Source organism: Ostrea edulis, chromosome 1, assembly GCF_947568905.1.
Source record: "Ostrea edulis chromosome 1, xbOstEdul1.1, whole genome shotgun sequence".
Classification (NCBI taxonomy): Eukaryota; Metazoa; Mollusca; class Bivalvia; order Ostreida; family Ostreidae; genus Ostrea; species Ostrea edulis.
The window spans coordinates 90,517,641-90,538,273 of NC_079164.1; the positions used below are offsets into that span (position 1 = coordinate 90,517,641).

Sequence of the window (20,633 nt, forward strand, 5' to 3'; positions counted from 1 at the left end):
GAATCATTAAAGAGGTTCACACCTGGCATTTGGAGTAATGTCAAATTTTTGGGACGTGTATTTTTAATTTCCACGTTGAAGGGATGGTTAGGAAATTGAAAAGAAAAACGGGGGTCGCAGTGCTTGTTATTGAGCTACAGTTTTTAAACATGACCTTTTTGCAATAAAATTTATTCAATTAAACTTGATGTGTTTGTTGGTGTCGACACAATATAAGCAACAGAAATTAATATTTACATAAAATAGATACATAAGCATGCTTTCTAACAATACAGGTATAGAAAAAAGGCTTGATACAAGTAATGGAAATAAATAATGACCTTTTTGCACTTGAGATAGGGAAAAATTCATGATATCAAATTTTAGAGTTTAAAAAGATATATCAGAAGTAATGGAAATTTTAAAAAAAAAATGGGAGTTGGAGACCAACTGTTTAAATTATTGGCGAAATTATACAATTTTTATACAAAATTTTGAGTAAATTGATGTAAACTTTTTTCTAAGAATCTGTGTTCTATTTGGAAAAATATATCAACTAAATTAATAAATTAACAACATTTCATCTAGTTCCAAGTCTCAACTACACTGTACTTGTGTCATTAATTATAAAACTGAAATACACGTACATGTATAGGAGTATAAAAATAAAAGTTATATTAGATGAACCAGAAACTGCAATATTACACAGATTTAAATGTTTTTGATTAATCAATCCTTTCGCCACAAAATACAGTCCCTACAAAACCCTTTCGAAATTAGAATTACAGATTTATTTATTTTTAAAACTGGACAGGGTTCAGTAATAGATGAGTAATATATGTGCACCAATGGGATCAGTATTGAACCAGTGAATACTTAGTTCTAGCATCCTGCGCAGTTGTGCTCAAAAGCTCAGGAGCTAACTTCCTTAAGAACATGTGTACCAAGCATGAGCTTGCTTTATACATTGTTTTTAACGAACTAAAAGGTGCTGACAGACGTATGAGAACGTGTTGTACAGTCAGATCAGTTGACCTTCATATAAATGAATAATATGTTTTTGTTTTTCTGGGGGAAATCGCAAATCCACATACCCAGTTTTTTTAAATGAATAAATATTGTCAAGAATTATCCCCGCTCTTCTCCTTGTCATGACACACAAAGCCAACCATACCAGATCGTGACTGCGGAAAAGTGACAATGGATGAAATTAAGGATAAATTTGTCGGCAAATGGAAGCTAGATCGGAGCGAACGATTTGAAGACTTCTTGTATGAATGTGGTGAGCTATAAAGTTTATGATTTTAGTACTGAGTAATTGTGTCGGAGAGTGTTGGCCTTACGTGATTAGAATAAGTGACCATCTGTCTACATTATCGGAATGTAGATCGTGTTTATAGCGGCTGATTGAACTGGACTTCATATAGTTATTTGGACCTTGTACGGTATGAGCATTACATAGGACAGATATTTAAATTCCACTGATAACAAAACAGACTACACGGTGCGACAAATATAAACATCGCAGAGGGAGTTACATGTAAGCGAGAAATCGAAAGAAGAGAAGTAAGGTGTCCTGCTCCGGTCATAATAATCTATTCTAATTTACATCGTTTATCCATGGTATATCTTTGCGGGGGGGGGGGGGGGGGGGGGGGTAGTACATGTACCATAATGTCCGCCTCCAGCTGCATGTATGTACTAGACACAACTTTAAGAGTCATCTCGACTTGACACAGAAGGAAATTTTAAAATACAAACTTGCTCATATTACACGTTTTGAGATGCTTCTTTGAACTCTTGGTGAAAACATGATATTTTACCTTCAGTAATTGGTTTAAGTTCATAGGATGTCTGCAGACTTCCTGGCAATGCGATGATTTTCATATTACGAAATATCTGAGGTTATATGTAGGCGAAACACCAAGGAAATATTACATGTAAAGGCAAATGGCATAATTGTATTCAGCGGAGCAGACATTGATAATGTTGTAGAAACCAGCAATTTAACTTACCTCGCTTAACGATGGGCTCAAAATAACTACACCACAAATACATGCCCAGAATACCTAATAAATGCATCCCTTAAAAGTAATTCTGTATCAATTTGTTTTTAAAACGTTTTGCAACATACTAAACTATCGCAATTAAGACCTCCTGTCCAGCCACCATGGCATTTTTACTATAATAACTAATTGATATTTATGTATATACATCTATTATTAGTATATAATCCCGTGGGGATCCGGGTTAGAATAGGTCCTCAGTACCCCCTTGCTTGTCGTAAGAGGCGACTAGACTACAATGTAAATGGGGCGGTCCTTCGGATGAGACCGCTACAACCGAGGTCCCGTGGCACGATAAAGACCCCTTCCTGCTTAATGGCCATAAGCGCCGAGCATTGGCCTAAATTTTGCAGCCCATCACCGGCAGTGGTGATGTCTCCATATGAGTGAAATATTCTCGAGAGAGACGTAAAACAATATTCAATCAATCAATCTATTATACACTGTCAGCTACTAATATCTTTATGTCAATACCTTCTTTTATATAACTGAGGAGTACATGTACAATATTGTACTTCTAGTGTAGCTAAAGCATAGGGTTGACCTCAAAATGTCATAATGATCAAAACACCGAACCTGGATTTTGTAGGTTTGGAAACATGTACCTGATCAGTTATCCCCGTATACGGTTAGACTGCAACACGCACATGTACATACAGTTGAAAGTGATGACAAGTTTTTGCCTATTACATAAATGATTTTAAACACGCAACAATTGCTGTGATAAAATTTAGAAATTCATTTCAAAATTAAGGATTATCTCCCTTATGCATAGCTCTGATCCTTAGACGAATTTGACTCCAGTCTTTGGCACTCTGTTTTTCTTTTTAGTTCATACAAGTTTATTGTTATTTCGGATTTCCAATATTTCGGCTTGAACATCACTGAAGAGACAATATTTGTCGAAATGCCCATCTGGTGGATCAAAATTGGTACCGTATAAGTTTTACATATAGATCTCACCAAACATACCTTTTCTTTTTATACTGTTGCTATTTATAGCCACTGTCGTATGCAATCGGATCACGGACTCGTCCTTTTCCGTAACCGGTTTTGCGGTTACGGAAATAGGCGAGTAGTTACGATTGTGTCTTATGCTGACGCAGCAGTGGGCGTTTCTGTATATACACGGGGATCCTAGCGGCGGGAATGTGCAGGCAGAAAATCATGAAATTTGAGTTGGTTTCACTATCAAAATTAAATGCGTATGATTGTAAGTCTTTTTAATAACGTTTTGTGCTATTTACCCGAAGATAATCCCAATTGCTGATATATTACATTCCTCGATTCATACATGTACATATTCATAAAATAACGGCGTTGTCCTCAACAATAACACCGCACATGCACTGGATGATTCATCCAGATTGATGTTACATTTTAGCTGGTTAGATAAGCAATTGAATGCGATATTCAACATAGTTTCGTTAGTGAAACTGAGTAAGTAAACAAGAATACTTAATGTTGATAGCCTTCTAATTTGCCGAGATTGTTGAATCTCACCCACTCGAAAAGCACGGAATATTTCTACCCTATAATAATTCAATATATGCCACAAACAGTCATAAGTATAATTAGTAAGTAATAATTGCATATCATTCGTAGTAATTGATAGATATATTGAATATTGTTAAAATATTACCACCACCCCCATTTAGTAATTGTAGCGTTGTGTGAAGCATGTGGCGATTATTCCGCAGTAAAGTGTATTTTGATACAGGGAAATATAATACAGAATCCGTTTGTGAGCCATTTAACCCATACCTAGGGGCCGGGAGCCTTGACCAAGAAGGTTAAAATTTTAGTAGAGGTTACTTATGCTCAACTTTGATTGATTGATTGATTGGTTGTTTTGCTGTTTTCCGCTACACTCAATAATTTTTCAGTTATCTGGTGACGCCCAGTTTTTGTTGATGGAAGAGAGAACCCAGATACAATATATCTAGGAAGAGATCACCGACCTTCCGAAAGTAAACTGGGAAACTTTCTCCCTTACCGGCGCGAGTGGGATACGAACCCGCGCCGACCAGAGGTGAGAGGCCGTGTGATTTTGAGCGCGATGCTCTAATCACTCGGCCACGGAGGCCCTATACGCTGAATATGATCCATGTAGCATCGTCCTGGAGTATGAACCCTTGGTCCTATCCCTGCCGCCAAGCGCAGAGAGCATGTTTTTTTAGAGACCATCATGTCCATCATATCAAATTTATATTTGAAGATGTTAAATATACGGGTTATCGTTCTTGATTTATTCAGGTATCACACCGGTAATTATTTTCACTATATATTACTATAGAGGGGGGAAAAATCATTAAAAATCAGTTTACAAAATTTATGCCGAATAACGCAGTCAGACACGTTCTATGTTACCTATCTCGTCTGCAGACACCAGAAAAACAACACCCTACGCGGCATTTTCGAAAATAAATTACTCGCAAACAAGACTACCCTCAAATCCACGTGTTTTTCACATGTGTGTAAACAGCCGGAGTGCACCTCAGGAAGTAGCCTCAGCTACCAACAGCAAATAGTTCCTTTGTATACACTTGGTTATTTCTACAAATTACACAAAATTTCCTAATCAGGGGTACAAAAATTAAGAGAAAAGAAGAAGAGGAAATGAGAAAAATCGCGCAAGGAAAACAAATATTTCTTTAAATATATGGAACTACAATTGACTAAGTTCATTTTGATTGGACAATTACCGGTGTGATACCTTGAGGAATACTCTTTAAACTAAACCTGAGTTTATATAAAGTATAGCGGGTTTATCAAATACTTGTTTTCCTGCGCAGCTTTGATGCTCTTGTTACAAATACCATGGTTGAATGGATCAGTAACATGTTTTCCTTTCATGTTGTAACTTGTAAAAAAGAATATATCCTTGGATGTGCAGAGAATGAAATTAGTAACATTATTAATTACCACCTTAAATATTATTAATATATAATATACATATTGTATATTGTTGTAGATGTCAGAACAAAACCCTTATCATAAATAGCTTTAAGCTGACTTTATCAAATGTATATAATGTAGAATTGAAATTACAAAATGTAGTTATAAGAAGTTCTTTTTTTTAAATGGAAGTTATTTGAGCAACTTAAAATACAATAGAATAAATGTTACCAAAATGGTAAATTTCATGATCCAAGGAATAGGGGTTTTGGTACCAGGTGGCCAAATTGGTCAGTGTCATGATAATTACCATTCAGATTTGGTATGAAGCATCTCTGAGACAAGACAACGGGGACTTGAAATGTAAATTTCAGGACTCTTGCACCCTCGGGGCTGAGCTAAAACTACCAAACATTGACCAATTTTCTAAATTCTCCTCTGCAACCGCAGATGTGTAAATCTGAATGGTAATTATCATGACGTTAAAAATGTTCAATTGTTAACACATTTAATCACTGACCAATTTGGCCACCTGGTACCAAAACCGCAGATGTGTAAGAAAAAAACTAAATGTATAGTGATGTAGAGCAGGAATGTCTTTACCAAATTTGTAAATTTCATGATCCCCGAATTAGAGGTTCTGACCCAAGGGCGAGGCCAAACTTGATATATAGTATTTATGTGTTGAACATTTAAAAAAGATCGTCTTTAATGCTATTGACACTAAATTGAAACTAAATAGATATTCAGAATGAGCAGGTTACCCTTTATCAAAATTGTAAATTTCATGATCCCAGAGGTAGGGGTTTGGTACATGTACCAAGGCCTTAGGGGCGGGGCAAATATTTGATCAATTTTCAAAAATATTTTTCTCTATAATTGCATATCTCTTAAGAAAAACTGAATGCTTATTGATGTAGAGCATGAAGGCACCTTTCATGATCCCCAGGGTAGAGGTTCAGACTTCAGGGCGGGATCAAACTTGGTATATACTGTATAGTGTATATGTGTAAAACATTTTAATGGTATTGATACTATATCCTTGGTTGGATTCCATGTTGGAGCCAAAATTATTGTAATGATTGTTGTCTTTATCATTTGAAAGACTTGTTTAAGATTGCTGGTACATTTTTAAACTAAACAAATATTTAGGAAAACCAGAAAAGGGTGTCCCAAAACTGTGAATTTCGCAACCCAGGGATTTGACTCTAGGAAGTGTTAATGTTACGTATACATGTATTATGTAAAGCCTTTCATCAGTATAGACAATCTCGAGGGCATTTAAATATTAAGAACACATCATGTTTTATACTGTGGCTCAATATTAGAATTTGACTTACGGCAGGTGTGATCGATCGACAGGGGATATTCACTCCTCCTAGACACCTGATCCCACCTCTGGTGTATCCAGGGATCCGTGTTTGCCCAACTCTCTTTTTTGTATTGCATATAGGAGTTATGAGATTGATCACTATTCGTCATCTTCGCCTTTCACTTAGATATTCAGAACAGGATTTTTTAAAGGTTTTTTTTGCTAGATTTCTTAGCCCTTGAGACCAGTGATAATTTTAATACTCAGGAGACCGATAAGGCCTATGGGCTTTTTGTTTTACCTCCCTTTGAGAATTTTTAACTCAGAAGGAGTCGCCAGTTGTAGGTTAAAACCAACAAAGTTTTGTCTATGCTTGGTCGTAGCTGTGAGGGTTTATTAAGGTGCCAACTTCTGCCATGACACGGGAACTCCGTTTTTAAGGCCAAATCCGAAAGACCCGTGACTCACACTTTTAAACGCCGAGCTATTACGTCTTGAATTTGACGAATGTGGTCATGGCACTAACGGGACTCGAATTCACAACCTCCCTGTTACGAAGCTAATGCTCTAACACTTAGCTTCCACGACCTTTATACAACAGCATGGCATTCGGGTGACCAAAATGTCTCCCTTTTTGTAATGATTTGGAAGAATGCTTTGAAAATGTAAACGCAATATATTTTTCATTTCAGGTGTAAATTTCTTTGGTCGCAAGATGGCAGGAATGGCGAAACCTGTGTCAGAGATTTCTGTAAAAGAAGATGGTAGAGTTCATATTTCCATGGTAACATCTTTTATGACACAGGGGGACAGTTTTCTACTTGGTGAAGAATTTGAAAAGGACATGCGTGGAAATAAAATGGTGGTGAGTTAGTGATAATGAAGGAAGGAATTGCAAGGGTCATTGAAATATATAAAAGCTATATGTTGTAGCTGACGGTATTAATAAAATGTTATTAAAGTATCAACTAGAATGTTTTTCAGGTTACTACTAAGCCAGATAAGTATAGGTAACTATACGTTCTTGGCACACTGATTTTGATTGCGGATAACTCCGTTTACCTGATCAGGATATAGGGCTCACGGCGGGTGTGACCGGTCAACAGGGGATGCTTACTCCTCCTAGGCACCTGATCCCACCTCTGGTGTGTGCAGGGGTCCGTGTTTGCCCAACTATCTATTTTGTATTGCTTGTGGGAGTTGTGAGATTGATCACTGTTCGTTATCTTCACCTTCCATGTATAACAACCGTGACATCACAGTAACAGCGGTATAGTGTCATAGTTTCATAATAAATCCTACTTGTATTTTACATGGGGTGTATGTTGTGAAAAGCAAAAACGATTGAAATTTTATATCACTTGATGACCACCCGCGGGGAATCATAATGTACATAGCTGTTCAAATAAATATTATTGCACAGAGGAAACACGGTTTACATGCATGTTTGAATTTTTGCGCCCATGAGAAGAATGAACGATATCTTTAATTCGAATAGATTTAAGAGAATATTTGAATGATTACGTGCATTAGCTATATTATTGACATCATATACAACATATAAATCTCCAATCTTAGGAAATCACGTAGACCTATAAATTTTAACTCACCTGATTAGATTTTCAGATTCTACTTGCATATACATGTAGAAATCATTTTTTCCTGGATACTGATGAGGTTTCTTAGTACTAGTAAATCTATAGATAAACTTGATTTATCCAATGTATATACATGTATGATAGCTCTGTTCTCTACCATTTTGTAAACTGAAATATAGTTCCTAATACATTTCATTTTTATATGCAAACAACTATGCATACGTATTGAACATTTACAGAAGTAAACACATCTTTGACCATACTAGTGATTTGATCAACATAATCATTTGAGTTTACAGCAGAAACAATCTTTGCAAGCTTTTCATCTTCAGAAACACATCTGCAGCTGTGTTCATACTTGATCTTGAATTGTAAGAGTGATTTATTATTGCGAAATGTTTTTTTTTTCTTTCAAGATTACAACATCTTGCAAAAACTTTCTTGTGTGATGTGTCTGGACAAGAGTATTGTTGAGTACTATTCTCTGGGCTTCTTATACAATTGCATGCAGAACTTTCATTGTTGGTACATGTATCTCCTGTACCTTGATCAGTCAATTCATGGTGTTGGCTGAGTGATAGAGTACCTCTTCAATGGTCCTTAATTTTCTCCCGGAAAATCATGTATGACCTAAAACATAGACAACTATGTTATAAAAGTTCATACTATTTCATACCCAAAAACCTAGTCACACTATTGCCATCACAGTAACCTGTAAAGCGCGATTTCAAGATCTCAATATCAAAATTTATTATACACCCTCCAAAGATGAGTGGCATATTGCTTTACAACTGTCGGTAGACCACATGTTGTCCGCTCAATGATTTTGAAGAACCATTCCATAGATCATTACGATATTTTTATGTGGGTTGCTTATGAGTAGAAGAGGATCCCTATTGATTTTCAGGTCCAAAAGTCAAGGGTCAATCCACTTTGGCCATAGGAATATATTGTCGGCTCAATGTCTTGAGAACCCTTTGCTTGACAGAGATCAAACTTGGTACATCCTAAGGTGTAGATGACCCCTATCGATTTTGAGGTCAAATGTCGAAATGCCATAGAATTATATGTCGGCTCAATATCTTGAGAACCCTTTGCTTGACATACATCAAACTTAGCACACTTGCATATCAAAAACATTAAACGACCCCTATTGATTTTGATTGATTGATTGTATCTTGCTTAACGTCTCGGTCAAACTAGATATAGGAATATACTGTCCGCTCAATATCCTTTGCTTGACAGAGATCAATCTTGGTAGACTGGTCCATCTTAAGGAGTATATATGGCCCCTATTGATTGTGAGCTCACTTGGTCAAGGGTTAAACTGGACGTAGGAATTTACTGTCCGCTCACTACCTTAAGAACCCTTTGCTTGACGAACATCATTATTGATTTGAGGTCACATAGTCAAGGGTCAAACTGGACGTAAGGATATGCTGTCCACTCAATATCTTGAGAAGCCTTTGCTTGACAGACATCAAACTTGGTAGACTGGTACATCCCAAGAAGTAGATGACCCTTATTGGTTTTGAGGGCACATCGTCAAGGGTCAAACTGGATAGAGAAAGATACTGTCCGCTCAATATCTTGAGAATCCTTTGCTTCATCGACATCAAACTTGGTACACCGTTACATGTACATCATACGGAGTAGATAGCCCCTATTGATTTTGAGGTCACATGGTCAATTCACTTTGGACATAGGAAGATATTGTTTGCCCAGTATCTTAAGAACCTATTGCTTAAAAGACATCACACTTGGTACACTGTTACATGTACATCATACGGAGTAGATGAGCCCTATTGATTTGGGTTCACGTGGTCAAAGGTAAAACTAGTTGCTTGATTGACACCAGACATAGTACATCCTAAGGAGTAGATGAATCCTATTGATTTTTAGGTCACATGGTCAAAGACCAAGGGTCAATCCATTATGGACATAGGAAGACCATCTTGAATTGTTTGGTACTTCTATCAATTAAATGATACATATGTATCAATTTTTTAATCAACCCTTTTAAATTTTGCACCACGGGGGCATATATGTTTTACAAACATGTCTTGTTAACTACGAATTTGACGAGTCTACCTTTGGCATCTGCACATGACACGCTTTTTAGTCCACTTTTCATAACATTATTTATCTACATGTACATCGATTTTCTCTAGTCATTAGCGTATTCAGGTGCATACTTCTACAGGGATGTTACGACGGATTAAGTTGGTGAGAACATGCATCACATTTCAGCAATGGTTTTTGTCATTCTTATTTTATATGCGTCATCGCATGTCAGTTACGACATTAACATCATCACTTTTGCATTAAAATATGCGAATGTAAAGACTAAATGAATCTTCATTCATGATTTACTTTCCCACAGGGAAAATATCATTGAATACTGTAGCGTTTCGGACATAAAAAAGCTTACTTTTATGGATAACGTTAAAGCAGCTGAATATAGATAGATCAGTTGCATTATTTACCGACATGGTATAATAAAATGCTACTAATTGATAACATATAATGAATGTGTGATGCTACATACGCATTTCGTGTTGGACTTGAAGAGGGAAGGTTATTCACATTTTATTGACAATATGCATGTAAAAAGTAAATAGATATTATTCATTATTAGTCTTATTTGACCATTCCTATAACCTACAACGCATGATACAATCGCTACCTCGTGCCGTTTGCCTTACAAACCATAAGTGTGCTTGGTAACTGCACCGCCCATCCAACCCCTAACAACCATATGCACTTTTTATCAATAGCAATATATATCACTGCATACTTACAGGCTTTCAAGTGACATTTTGCAAAAAATAAGGGCCATTTCTAGGGCAAACTTATCACAATAAAGGCTTTTTAAAAGGATTTTTAAGGGCTTTTTAGACAAAATAAGGGTTAAATTTACAAATCCATTGGAAAGAAAAAATGTTTTACTCACCATTTGCAAGAGCAATAATACAAAAACTAATTACCCACTCAGAAGATCATACCAGTGGTCATCAACAGCCATATTCAGCATTCAGCACAAACCATATAATTCAGGTGGACTCCCATGGTTCACAATCAATGCTGAATATAGCTGATAACCATCAAGATGTTTTCTGAGATGTACATTTAATCAACATATTCATTTTCTGAAAATATACTAACACTAAATTTAATAAATTCCAACACTTACTTTATGTCAAATTTATTTAAACTTTCAAAATTTGAAAATGTAGGAATTTCAACAAGAAATTAGGGCTTTTTTAGGATCCTAAAGCTCAAAAAAAGGAAAATAAGGAGTGTTGTAGAAAAATAAGGGCCGGCTTGAAAGTCTGTACTTAGTATAAATTTTAAATGACAACAAATCTGATTGCTGACTTAAATAATGTGTTTTATGTGTGTTTGTTTTTTACGCCCCTTCAGGAAATTTTCACTCAAATTGAGACGTTAGTAGTTTACCACAATAAGACATATGCTTAGCGCTCACGGCCGTAACAGTGAGGGTTCTTTAACTCCAACCCCGACACCTTTGAGGTCATATCTGAAAGACCCGTAACTCTTACTTTTAAATGTCGAGCGTTGCGAAGTAGCAATCACAATATATGCTAACTGCAGTTATGTAACTCTCTGGGGAGGGGGGGATATTGGGACAGACCACACCACTACAGATCCACCCCTTATAAAAACTTTTGATTTATGGCGCAGAAAAAAAAAACCACGCCCGGTTTAGGCCTAATATCGCTGTATTATTGTATCGCCGTCTCAAAAATTTAATATCAAAATATTTTCCCACTATACTAAATTCACAGCTTTCCTTCATAAATCCACCACTGCTGTTATATTAAATAGCTATTAGTGTTGGGGGCGAGGACCAGTCCGCCACTGTTGTTACATTAAATAGCTATTAGTGTTGAGGGCGAGGACCAGACTAGGCTTTCATAACATTCCAGAATTACTTTTCAATATGCAAGAGCTGCTTTTACATCGAATCGAAAGAAATTATACAATTTTCATTTTACATTAATTATAATCGTGTTCATGATAAATGAAGACCGAATACACACCTAGGATCAGATATTTGAGATATTGATCACCTTTCGTTTTCTTCCCTTTTCATTATCAATAAATACAAAATTCAACTGGGGTTCGATTTGACTGGACATGTACCTAATACGGCTACATCAACTAACGGAATCATTTGAAGCTGTGAATTTTCGGGTCGCATAGGGCTTTAAAGGGGCATGGACATATTTATTGTTTACAATGCTTAAATAAAGTACATGTATTTCTAATGGTCAACCCAAATTTGGATACAAGTTTTTGAGTTATAAGTGAGATACAGCACTCGGAATTCTTTGCTATGTGAACAAGACTCGTGCCATGTTTTGTTTACATTAGACTGTTTAATAGAAAATAGCGTCTTTAAAACAAAATGAGGTGAGCCAGGACTTCTGACCTCTGTATCTCCCATGTACCTTGACTACTGACATTCAAAGTTTTGCTGATCAATAATAATACCTTAGTTAAGTATTCTAAATATTAAAAGTCAAAAAATAAAGTTTGAAAATTTTCAACTCAAATCGTGTCCATGTCCCTTTAATGGATGTCTGAATGAATGTTCGCTCACAGGTATAGTGGGAAAATGTTAAGAATTTTTTTATATTAAAAATTTGAAACGCGATACAAGAATAGAATGATAGAAGGCCTCAACCGTGCGCATTTTTTTGGTGCCATAATTTGAAGGTTTCTACATGGGTAGGACCTGTAGCTTTCGGGCCTGTCCCACCAATATTTTTCCAGAGAGCTGATCTGCAGCTACAGATAGTGTTTACGTCTTAGGTTTGCGGCGGCCATGGCATGAGCGGGGATCGAACTCGCGACCTCTATGTAAGACTGAACATTAGTATATATAGTTATATGCTACTTGCAAAGAGCACCGGCATGATTATAGTGATAAAACAGTCACGTTTTGTTGTGGTTTTCGTCAAGAACTTCCACAAGATGTGTCGATATTACGACTATCTGCGTCACCATAGTTCACCCTATATCATGTTGAGAACTTGATAGGCGTTTTCCAGGTACAAGCTCTCTCACCAATATGATGAATGTTGACGACAATAATCAGAAAATTGAAGTCTAATACGATGTTGAAATATCATCCTGTTATTACCCCAGCCTTAAGTAAAGCAGTAACGCTTTATGTTCAAGAGCATGTTTGGATCTTTCACCGTTAAACAGATACGGTAATGTTCCCACGTAATCTTCTTTCATGTGTAGTAATGCGCATAGCTCAGTTAGATAACGGAATTATCTAAATTCATTATAAAACGGATATTTAGACAAATAATTCATAGTCCTATTCAAACATTTTTATGCGCGATTCATTAAAATCAACCATTGTTATTAGATTTTCAGCTGGTTTGGATTTCACGTCAAATAGGTTTCCAAATTTTGTCCTTGCCATATCATAAAATATGACGCGTGGTTCGTTGGTATGAACGAAGCTGTTATGTAAAGTTCAAAGCAGTTACTGGTTTCATAAGGTGAAGTGTTTTGTCGAAATTTTAGTAGGAGTGGTCATTTCAAAGTGCAATGTGCGTGACAGTAGTTAATACTAAAAAAAATAAAAAGTATATAGAGACGATTGTACATTCTTATTGAAAACGCTCCAAATGAAAGTGGGCATTTTATGTGTATTGAAATGTCAACACTGCACAATAGGATTTCACATTAAACTTTGCACTTTCTGATTAATCCGCATCACTCTTTGTTTTTTTTGGTATCCATCATCATGATACCCAAGCGTATACATGAATAGGATATACTCGATATCATAATGACTTCGTGTTTGAAGTTGCGAGAGGCATTCGGTGTTATGATGACCTTTGGCAAACATGTGGGAGACAATGATCTGCTATTTGTTTATTGCGATATTTTTTAGATCATTACATTCATACCGTGCAATTTAAATTTTCTTTCAGGGAAAGTCATCATATAAAGATGGAAAGATTATCATAGAATACACTCCGACAGATCCCAGCATTAAACCACAGAAGGTGACCCGAGAAGTTGTGAACGGGGAGTTAGTACAGGTACCCTGTCCCCCATTCTCTGCGATCATTTGAATTAGAAAATAGGATAAGAATATGTTCTTTTTAATACCTGGACATTTCTCTATCTCAATGCAATAATATTATTAAAAGGGGAGTAGAGTTTGTTTTACATCCCGTGCTGAATTTCTTTTACTTAGATTGAGACGTCACCAGTTGTAGATGAAGTACCACAAATTTAGACCTATGTTTAGCGATTATGGCCGTAGCAGTGAGAGTTCTTTAACGTGCTCACGCTTGCCGCGACCTCCATTTTCAGCTCACCTGAGCTGAAAGCTCAAGTGAGCTTTTCTGATCACCTGTTGTCTGCTGTCTGTCTGTCCGTCCGTCTATCTGGCTGTGTGTAAACGTTTTACATTTTCGATTACTTCTCCAGAACCACTAGGCCAATTATAACCAAACTTGGCCAACAGCATCATTAGGCAACGGGCTTTCAAGTTTGTTGAAATGAAGGGTCATGCCCCCTTCAAAGGGGATATAATCACATTAGGGTAGGGTAATTAAAAACTCTTCTCGGGGATCACTGGACCAGAAGAGCTGAAATTTACATGAAAACTTCCTGACATAGCACAAATTCAAATTTGTTAAAATCATGTCCCCCGGGGGTAGGATGGGGCCACAATAGGGGATCAAAGTTTTACATACAAATACATGTACATAGGAAAAATCTTTAAAAATCTTCTCAAGAACCACTGAGCCAGAAAAGCTGATATTTATATGAAAGCTTCCTGACATAGTGCAGATTCAAGTTTGTAAAACTCATCTCCCCTGGTGTAGGTTGGGGCCACAATAAGGATCAAAGTTTTACATGCGAATATTTAGGGAAAATCTTTAAATATGGACCAGGTGACTCAGGTTAGCGATGTGGTCCATGGGCCTCTTGTTAAGGTCATATCCGAAAGACCTTCAATTCTCACTCGTTTGGCGAAGGAGCAATCAATACCTATGTTTGCGTCGTAGATTTGACTCGGCCTGAGGAAAACTGAATTTGAGATAAATGAAAAAAAAAATGCAGATGATTACCATATTACCTATTTCAGCCCCGGTGGCTCAGTAGTAGGAGCGATGCCTTCGTGACCGGGAAGTTGTGGTTTCGAGTCCTACTTTTTGCCTTGACCGCGTCAAAACTGAAACAAAATAGGTAGTGATTGCTCACTTACCAAACACTCGACATATAATAGTGAGTGTCGAGGGTGTTTAGGTATGACGTTAAGATGACGATCAGTGATCGATCTGTATTCCTTATAGGAGTCATGAGATTGATCACTGTTCGCTATCTCCACGAGTTTACAGACCTTTTTTCACTCGAAACCCTACCTGGAAATATGACAGAGGTACCTTGACAATGTATATACCACTATGTGAAAATTGTTTTTCATTGAACAGCAGGGTTTTTTTTTTTTTTTTAGTAATTACGTCTTCAACATGAAAAGTGAAGATAACGAAGTGATCAATCTCATAACTCTTATAAGCAATAAAAGATAGATAGTTTGGCAAACACGGATATTCTTTTAACAGTAACGAGACTGTTTTCCGTTGATTTATACAGAAAATAATAGTGATTGACTTCACTCATTGCGTGATTCAATTTAAAATAGATAAAGTTTAGTGTTGTAGATTTTGATGTTATTCATATCAAAACTAAACAAAAACAATTTGAACAAGATGTGTTTGTGAAACACAAATGCCCCCGATAATGGCCAAGGTCACAAGGACAAATATCTTGGTACCAGTAGAAAGATCTTGTCACAAGAAATGCTCATGTACAATATGAAAGCTCTAATATTTACCATTTATAGTACGTGTAGTTATGACCAATGTAAAAACAAATTAAAAGTAGGTCAAATATCTCTGTCACACATTTAAGAATTGGCCACCTAAACGCGTCAATTTTTTTAATAGAACTTAAATGTGTAGGGAACAACTGTTGTTGATATTTGTATGATATCGGTAAAGTATTACGTTCTTTATTTTTAGTCAACAGATCGTTTACTACTTCATTAAAACAATTGTTACGTCACAATTCAAAATGCACTTAAGAAGACGTTGAGTCGTAAGATATGCGTACCCAAAAACAATGCCCTAAGTAAACCCACGACCTATGTTAACATACCAGAGGTGGGACCAGATGCCTTGGAGGGGTAAGCACCCCTGTTGACCGGTCACATCAGCCGAGAGCACTCTATCATGATCAGGTAAACGAAGCTATCTGAAGTCAAATTCAGTATGTAAAAAACAGCTCCCCAACAATTGGTAACGAACACATCAAACACCTTTCGATCTAACGACAGGTTTTATTTACAAATAAGATCATTAAAACGATCATTGCATTTGCGAAATGCTGACTTCAAACGAGACTGTTGATACGCAAGTAACATCAGCTTATTTGTCTCGTGACAGGAGTGGGCATGTAAAAGAACCCACACTCCTATGTTTAACTTCATGGCACTTCACCTACAGTTGGTGTCGCCTCAATAAGAGTTACATTTTCAACAAGCAAAACACTTTTCTCTGTCATACATGCATTCATTATTGTCTTAAAAGACAATCTGAACTGTAATGAAGGAATCTCCATCAGATTTGGAGGTGAAAATGTCGGTGTATATGATTCAGTCATATATATGCATTGGCAAGGATGCATGGAGGAAACCATTTTAAGAGTACATGGTAACCTTTTCCTGCTATAGGAATAGTAATGCATCAATGAATTTATGAAGTACCCGATTAATATCGGAGTTCACTATTTTTATATGCCCGTCTTTAGAAGGGACGTATTACGGTTCAGCGATTTCTGTACATCCGTCCGTTTGGGGTTTTGTTTTTAATTTCATTTCTCTGTCACATATCAAGCTGAAACTTGCCATGTAGCTGCTTTGTGGATCACTCTAGATCTTGTTGCAATTTTCATCCATTTCGACCTCTCTTGCGGGAGTTTTGCCCCTTTATCTAACAATCATTGTTATATGGAGGGTACTGTACATAATTTGTCCGGCGGACTCATCCCACAATTTTCAAGTGAGGGCCATCTTGTTTTCCAGAGTGTGTGTATGGATATTAAAGATGTACATGTGGCAAGGATTTCATTTTCTTCAGTTTTTTAAAGGAAATTACAGGTTGTTGAACTTAGTCCGTTTTGAGAAAATATTGCAAAGGGAGTACATCATTTGTCCAGTGAACTCCTCTCTAGTTTTCAAGTGAGAACCTTCTTATTTTACAAAGTGTTTATATAGGTATTGATGATGTACATGTGGCGATGATTTTGCTTTCCTTCAATTGTTTAGAAAATTACAGGTTATTGAGCTTAGTCAGTTTTGAGGAATTATTGAATAGAGAGTACTTCTGGTCGGCGCGGGTTCGAATCCCGCTCGCGCCGGTAAGTGAGAAAGTTTCCCAGTTTACTTTCGGAAGGTCAGTGGTCTCTTCTCAGGTATATTGTATCTGAGTTCTCTCTTCCAACAATAAAAACTGGGCGCCACCAGATAACTGAAAAATTGTTGAGTGTGGCGGAAAACAATCCAGCAATCAAACAATACATAGAAAGTACATGGTTTGTCCATTTTTCCCATCTACAATTTTCAAGTGAGGACCTTCTTTTTTTACAGAGTATTTGTATTGGTATGGAAGATGTGCAGTGATTTTGATTTTCAATTCTTAAGAAAATCACAGGTTGTTGAACTTAGTCCATTTTTTAGGAAATCTTCATATAACGCAAAGAATGTTTGTCACAGGCTGCTACTACCTGAAGCAAATTTCTACAAATTATGGCTTAAGAAAAACACTCTATGTAAGCATGAAATGGCAAAATAGATGGGATCATTTAAAAATCTTCGCAAGTACCACTGGACCAGAAAAGTTAAAAGTTACTTGACATAAAGTAGATTCATGTTTGTTCAAATCATGGTCCCCGGGCGTAGAGTGGGGTCTCAATGTAGCGAAACTTCCTGACAAACACCGTAGTAGCTTTAGTTTATAAGCATCTTCATTAAACGCTTCATTGAACGCACTTCGACCAACACAGACATTTTACAATGCAATAAGAGCAATTTTGTCATCAGCATTATTTAAGTTCGATAGAGTGTTAAACATACACGGATTGTCTTAATGAATTCTAGCATTTCATTGTTGTCATAAGTTACATAAAATAATTCACTTGCTACATATGTGATTGAATGCATACCTATAACTACATGTATATGAAGACCAGTTATACTAATGGAAACGATATCATATTTTACAGACAATGGAAATTGGTGATGTGATTTGTAAACGCTATATGAAGCGAATGGATTCTGAGGTTTAGCGGCTTGTGTGATATTCATAGCAGCTGGACGTTCTAGTGCAATTTTCGTGGGAAATGAATGATCAATGTTGTAACACTTTATGATGACTTATTTACAACTATAATAATTGATGTTTTCATTTAAAATACATTATATAAGTATAGATAAATGTATCGGAGCATGATGTATGTTTGATTATTTTTAGTTCATTTATAATAAAAATAGAATGATCAAAAGTATTGAACGTATTGTGTAGCGGTAAGCGTGTAGATTGTGGTATTTACAAGCACTATACATGTATTTTTATTTCGGCAATATAAAGTGTAACAAGATCACCACTAAGCGGAGCATCCCTTCTCGCATATAAATTAATTAGGCATAAATGAGGAATGGGATAAACGTTTTATATACATGTATATCTTAGGACTGAAACGATTCACGGAAATATCGATATTGTTCATATACGCTCGATTCAATGTTCGATTCATTGCCTCGGTCTTCGGTTCGATACGTTTTAAAAAAATCGGGTTCGGTAAAATACATCGGGCTTGACCTGACAGGTACTTATCATTTTTACAAGCACGATGGACAAAATGGCGTCCGATAACGGTCTAACTGGAATGAGAGTACCAAACCCCCGTATGCGTAACCCGGACGGAGTTTACCCAAGATTGAGCGGAGATATAAATGTCTAGGTGTTGCGTGATTGGCTAATATCAAGAGTGAAATTATTTGGAATTGAAAGAAATATTATAGAGGTTCAAATTAATTGTCAGGATGAAAAATTATCGTACAAAATCGAGAAATGACTGAGGAAATTACCATGGTAGGGGTGTGCTTAAAATGAAGTGTGTAATTTACTGCAGATTGCTATGTGTTTTTAAAAAGTACAAATATGACCTATAAAAGGCACGGGACCCTATATATTTTATGTCATTTTTTATCAACACTTGGAATGAACATTGAAATGTTTGCGGTCATTTATTTAAAATCGATATAGTTAATTAGTGAGAGGGCCAAAGGTTAACATTGAGGTCTATGGGAAATGAATTGGTACTCTTTTCCCAACTGTTGTTATCCTCGAGTATGACTTAATCATTTTAAACTACAGATCCAACAAGCATCTAACCGTTCGTCGGTTTGGAAACATTTTGCTTTTAAAATTGTGAGTCTTCGTAATTATTTTTCCTTTAGTTATTATTGGACTTTTATGTAAAATGCATGGTATTGAAAATATTGAATCATGGAATAACTATAATATTGCAATACGTATTGTATCATGAAGGGGGCGTATCGTTTCAGTCCTAAATATATATGTGTATAGCTTTGATGAGAGTAAAGTATTTACCATGTAAAATCTACTTTCAGTTCATATAACTCCTTTATCCCATCCCTGCCTCTTTTTCCTCTCATCCCCTTTCCCTTCTCTCGGCGAAAGAGGTATCATGTTTTTGTATCAAGGAAAGGTTCCAAAATATATTATGTGGACATCATTAGGAATACCAACAAACAAATGCAAAACAAATGCATCTTGCCTGGTGGAGGGAATAACATGCATACTTGGTTGGGCAGTTTCCGTTATTCCTAGCAGACACATCACGTTTGCTCTGAAGTTTGGTAATCTACCTACCTTTTAGATACATGCATAAAGCATCAAATCCAACGATTCCCACGGAGGAAACATTTTTCGTAATGAAACGGGACGACAAAATCCTGGTGATGAGAGATCGTCTTTTGGGAGACGTCACCATTGCCGGTGGAGGGCTGCAAAATTTAGGCCTATGCTCGGCGTGCATGGCCTTTGAGCAGGGATGGATCTTTATCATGCCACACCTTCTGTGACATAGGGCCTTGGTTTTTGCGGTCTCATCCGAAGGACCGCCCCATTTAGTCGCCTCTTACGACAAGCAAGGGGGTACTGAGGATCTGTTCTAACCCGGATCCCCACGGGACTAGAAAAGGGGAGAAAACAGTGAAACCTATGTAACTGTTTTATCTTCATCAACATATTGTGGGCGTGTTCGGTTTCATTGAAATGTACAAAATTAGAGAATATTGTGGATTTTACATATACTCATAACAAGGGCTTGGTTTTCATCATCATCATAATGCATAGACTAGACTTTGAGAAATAAAATATCTGACCAATAAAAATAATTATAATCTTTAAAATTTATGTATATGCATTCATGAATATTTTACCTTAAAGTTTTCATATAACAGTAGAATCTCATGTTTTGTATTATTTGAATTCTGAATCTTGTGCAATACTTGACGTATTGTTTCATACCAAATCCATTGATATAGCAATGTTTGGGGCTGGTATATATGTTAGAATTAATAATATTCAAAGATATATTGGAATGCAAATTTTTGAAAACGGAATCATA

The 20,633-nt window shown here is 36.4% G+C and overlaps 1 protein-coding gene across 1 annotated transcript; it reads left to right on the forward strand.

The window, feature by feature from the left end:
• Positions 1-1,084: 1,084 nt before the first annotated feature.
• LOC125675124 (sodium/calcium exchanger regulatory protein 1-like) lies at positions 1,085-18,479 on the forward strand. The gene is made up of 4 exons (XM_048912627.2): positions 1,085-1,261; positions 6,948-7,120; positions 13,835-13,945; positions 18,201-18,479. The coding sequence occupies exons 1-4, from the start codon at positions 1,180-1,182 to the stop codon at positions 18,261-18,263; spliced, it is 429 nt and encodes a 142-aa protein (XP_048768584.1). The 5' UTR covers positions 1,085-1,179; the 3' UTR covers positions 18,264-18,479.
• Positions 18,480-20,633: the final 2,154 nt, after the last annotated feature.